At 28.0% G+C, this 3849-nt stretch overlaps 1 protein-coding gene across 1 annotated transcript; it reads left to right on the top strand.

The window, feature by feature from the left end:
- The first annotated feature begins 951 nt into the window (after positions 1–951).
- LOC134832601 (uncharacterized) lies at positions 952–2570 on the top strand. Its single transcript, XM_063846683.1, has 3 exons — positions 952–1246; positions 1940–2219; positions 2279–2570. Exons 1-3 carry the CDS (start codon positions 952–954, stop codon positions 2568–2570), a joined length of 867 nt encoding a protein of 288 aa, XP_063702753.1.
- The last annotated feature ends 1279 nt before the right edge of the window (positions 2571–3849 follow it).

Raw genomic sequence — 3849 nt, forward strand, 5'->3', positions numbered from 1 at the left:
AAAATTTTTTGAAATTATTTTTTTTTTTTTTTAAATTATTTTTTATCGTAATTTGATTAAAAAATTTGAATAATTTAATGGAAAAAAAATCTTAAAATGATATAAATTTAAAAATTTGCCATTTTGCTAATTCAAAAATTTCTCCCATACATATTACTTTTTTTCTTGTTTTATTTTCGATGTTTGTGCGTGGTTATAATTTTGTTTGTCTTTTGCTGATATGATGCTTTGCACCTCCTCATTTCCTCCGTTCTTCTAATCACACTTACTTGTTTCTGATTATCTCGCATTTCATCTCATTTCGCTCTCTCTTCTTCACACACGGACTGAATGGAATGATATTAAAAGGCAAATCGTCAAATATTTACTCAATCAATATTGGTTTGATTTCAACGCACGACGACGACGACGACACAATGTTGATGATGATGATGCGAGATATAAAAAAAATTGTTGTTGTTTACTTGTACGAGTTACTTGTCGTCGTGTGTGTGCGCGCGGCACAACAAACTAGAGCACCGAACATAAAAATAAAATAAAAATCACCAAACAAGCATTTACACTTACAACGTTCTCCTTCGTGTTCGTTCGTCGATTCTTCCAATAAATACTTTAATATCTGATAAATTTATTCTGTTTGCGCTTGTAACATTCGTGATTTGTATTCTTCTGAATTATCACCTAATTTCCGGCTTATGATGAATTTCTCTCTCCTACGAAGAAGGATTTGCAGCGCATCTGACCTACTTGAGTCACACTTTTATCGCAACCATCGTCGATCGAGGCCTTATCTTGTCTCTTTCGTTGATAAACTTGATCGTGAAATTGGCTCATGGGCGCTTTAATTGATGTTTCATGTCAAAAGTTTGCCGAAAATTTCCTTTTAAAAGCGTCAAAGTCGTCAAATTTTCTCAGTTTACAAGAATCGTTCGTACAAAAAACTTCTTAAAAATGATTCGCGCTATTTTTTGTCTCCTTTCGTTGTACTTTTTGCAAGTTTCGGGCACTTTTATACGTTGCGGAGGCTCCTCATCGCATCGAAGATTGACATTTTCCAATCCAAAAAAGATTCCAGAGTCGTGTGTGTACAAATTTAAGCCAACTTCGAGCAAAGTTTGTATGATTAAACTGGAATTTAATAAATTTTCGCTCGCACAACCAACAATTGAGCCGTTTCCAAGTTGTGTTGTTGATAAAATGACTGCCGATGGGATTAGTTTATGCGGAGAGAATCCTGGAGAGCATAGTAAGTTTATTAAAATTTGTAGTTTCTTTTTAAATAAATTTGGAATTATTTTCGTTAAATTTTAATAATTAAAAAAATTAAATTAAATTTAAAAATATTTTTTTAATTTTGAATTTTTTATTTAATATCAATATACCTAATTTAAAAAAATATTTAAAAGATTATATTTAAAAAAATTAATTTAATTCAAATTTCATTTAATGAGAATATTTAAAAAAAATTATTTATTTAAAATAGTTTAAAAATTAAATTAATTTAAAATTATATAAATTAAAAAAATATTTAAAAATAAATTTAATTTAAAAATATTAAAATTATTAATTATTAAATTATTAATTATTTAAATTAATTCAATTAAATAATTTAATTTAAAAAATGAATCAATAAACTTTTTATTATTCTTTATTTTTTTTTAAGACATTTTTAAAATCTATTTAATTTTTGTTGAATTTTTTTTTTTAATTGAGAATTTTTATTCAATTAAATTTATAAATTTTTAATAACTTAATTTTAAAAGTTAAAAAAAATAAATATAATTTTGGAATTATTTAATAAAAATTTTTAAATAAAAAAAAATAAATTTTTTATTAAATTGAATTTCTTAAAAAGAATATATATTTTTTTATATTTTTATAAAAAAATCGAATTAAAATTAATTTCTTGATTTACAAAAAAAAAAAATTAAAATTTCAGTTTACCTCTCGTACCCTGACACAAAGTCTCGTTCAATAACTGTAACATTCAACACAATGAATCGCGAAGGAGTTGATCTTAAAGCGCCGGAATGGAATATCAAGATGACCCAAATCGATTGCAATGACAAAGATCTTCCGCCGACACATTGTTTGCAATATTTCACAGCGAGACAAGGCGTCATCGAGTCTTTCAACTATCAATATGGCATCGGACCGTATTTAGGAAACACTTCTTACTCCATTTGCATCAAAAAACCCGAAGCTAAAAGCATCATTCAGTAATTTTTTATTAACAATTCTTCCGAAAAAATAATTTTTAATCGAATTTTCGTTTCAGAATCTCTTCAACTTTCTTTGAAATGTCTTATGCCGAAGACGATTTCAACGGAACAGACACAGATTGTCTTTCTCCTGTTCCTGAACCATCCCAATCCGAAGATTTTCTGCAAATTCCGGGATCTGAACTGTCAAATGGCTTCCGTGTCGAGCGATTTTGCGGGCGAAGTTTGATGGCGAATGCAATAACATCGAAAACCACGGGACCTTTTGTGATGACTTTTAACAGTGACACGCTGTACGACGAGGATAAGCCCGAAAGTGGTTTCAGTCTCTTCTATGAGGTCTTGTAGAGTCAACGATCCGGAAGCAATAATTCATAAAGTCACATTTTTTTAAATTTTTTTTACGATACACGAGCAACATACATGTAAATCAACAGCAACGCTGAAAAAAACATAAAAAATTGTATATTGTTAAAACACATTTATCTACTTATCTTTATGTTGCATGTGATAGTGAATATGTGTGGCATGGAGAATATTCACTACTCATCACTTAAATTTAATAATTTTTATTTTGTAACTACATGATCATGGGCCAGCTCTATGGTTTGTTGCGCGTTTATGAAAATTTTTTGGGGGAGATGGAACGTTATTTGCATAAAAATGTCCAAAAATGGCTTTAAGAGTTGGAAAAAAATTCTTCAAATTGCTAAAAATTTGTCAGAGGGCTCTAATTTATCATTTTTAATCATTTTATAACTCAAAACTGCCAAAAAATTGAAACTGAAAAAAAATTTTTTCTTTGACATAGTTTTGTTTTGAAAACTAAATCAAGAGCAAAAAAACTGTGTCAAAAACTGTGTCAAAGCTATTTTTGTCAAATCTTGCTCCAAATGGATAGAAATTTGTCAGAGGGCTCTAATTTATCATTTTTAATCATTTTATAACTCAAAACTGCCAAAAAATTGAAACTGAAAAAAAATTTTTTCTTTGACATAGTTTTGTTTTGAAAACTAAATCAAGAGCAAAAAAACTGTGTCAAAAACTGTGTCAAAGCTATTTTTGTCAAATCTTGCTCCAAATGGATAGAAATTTGTCAGAGGGCTCTAATTTATCATTTTTAATCATTTTATAACTCAAAACTGCCAAAAAATTGAAACTGAAAAAAAATTTTTTCTTTGACATAGTTTTGTTTTGAAAACTAAATCAAGAGCAAAAAAACTGTGTCAAAAACTGTGTCAAAGCTATTTTTGTCAAATCTTGCTCCAAATGGATAGAAATTTGTCAGAGGGCTCTAATTTATCATTTTTAATCATTTTATAACTCAAAACTGCCAAAAAATTGAAACTGAAAAAAAATTTTTTCTTTGACATAGTTTTGTTTTGAAAACTAAATCAAGAGCAAAAAAACTGTGTCAAAAACTGTGTCAAAGCTATTTTTGTCAAATCTTGCTCCAAATGGATAGAAATTTGTCAGAGGGCTCTAATTTATCATTTTTAATCATTTTATAACTCAAAACTGCCAAAAAATTGAAACTGAAAAAAAATTTTTTCTTTGACATAGTTTTGTTTTGAAAACTAAATCAAGAGCAAAAAAACTGTGTCAAAAACTGTGTCAAAGCTATTTT

Source organism: Culicoides brevitarsis, chromosome 2 (genome assembly GCF_036172545.1).
Source record: "Culicoides brevitarsis isolate CSIRO-B50_1 chromosome 2, AGI_CSIRO_Cbre_v1, whole genome shotgun sequence".
In the NCBI taxonomy this organism is placed as follows: domain Eukaryota; kingdom Metazoa; phylum Arthropoda; class Insecta; order Diptera; family Ceratopogonidae; genus Culicoides; species Culicoides brevitarsis.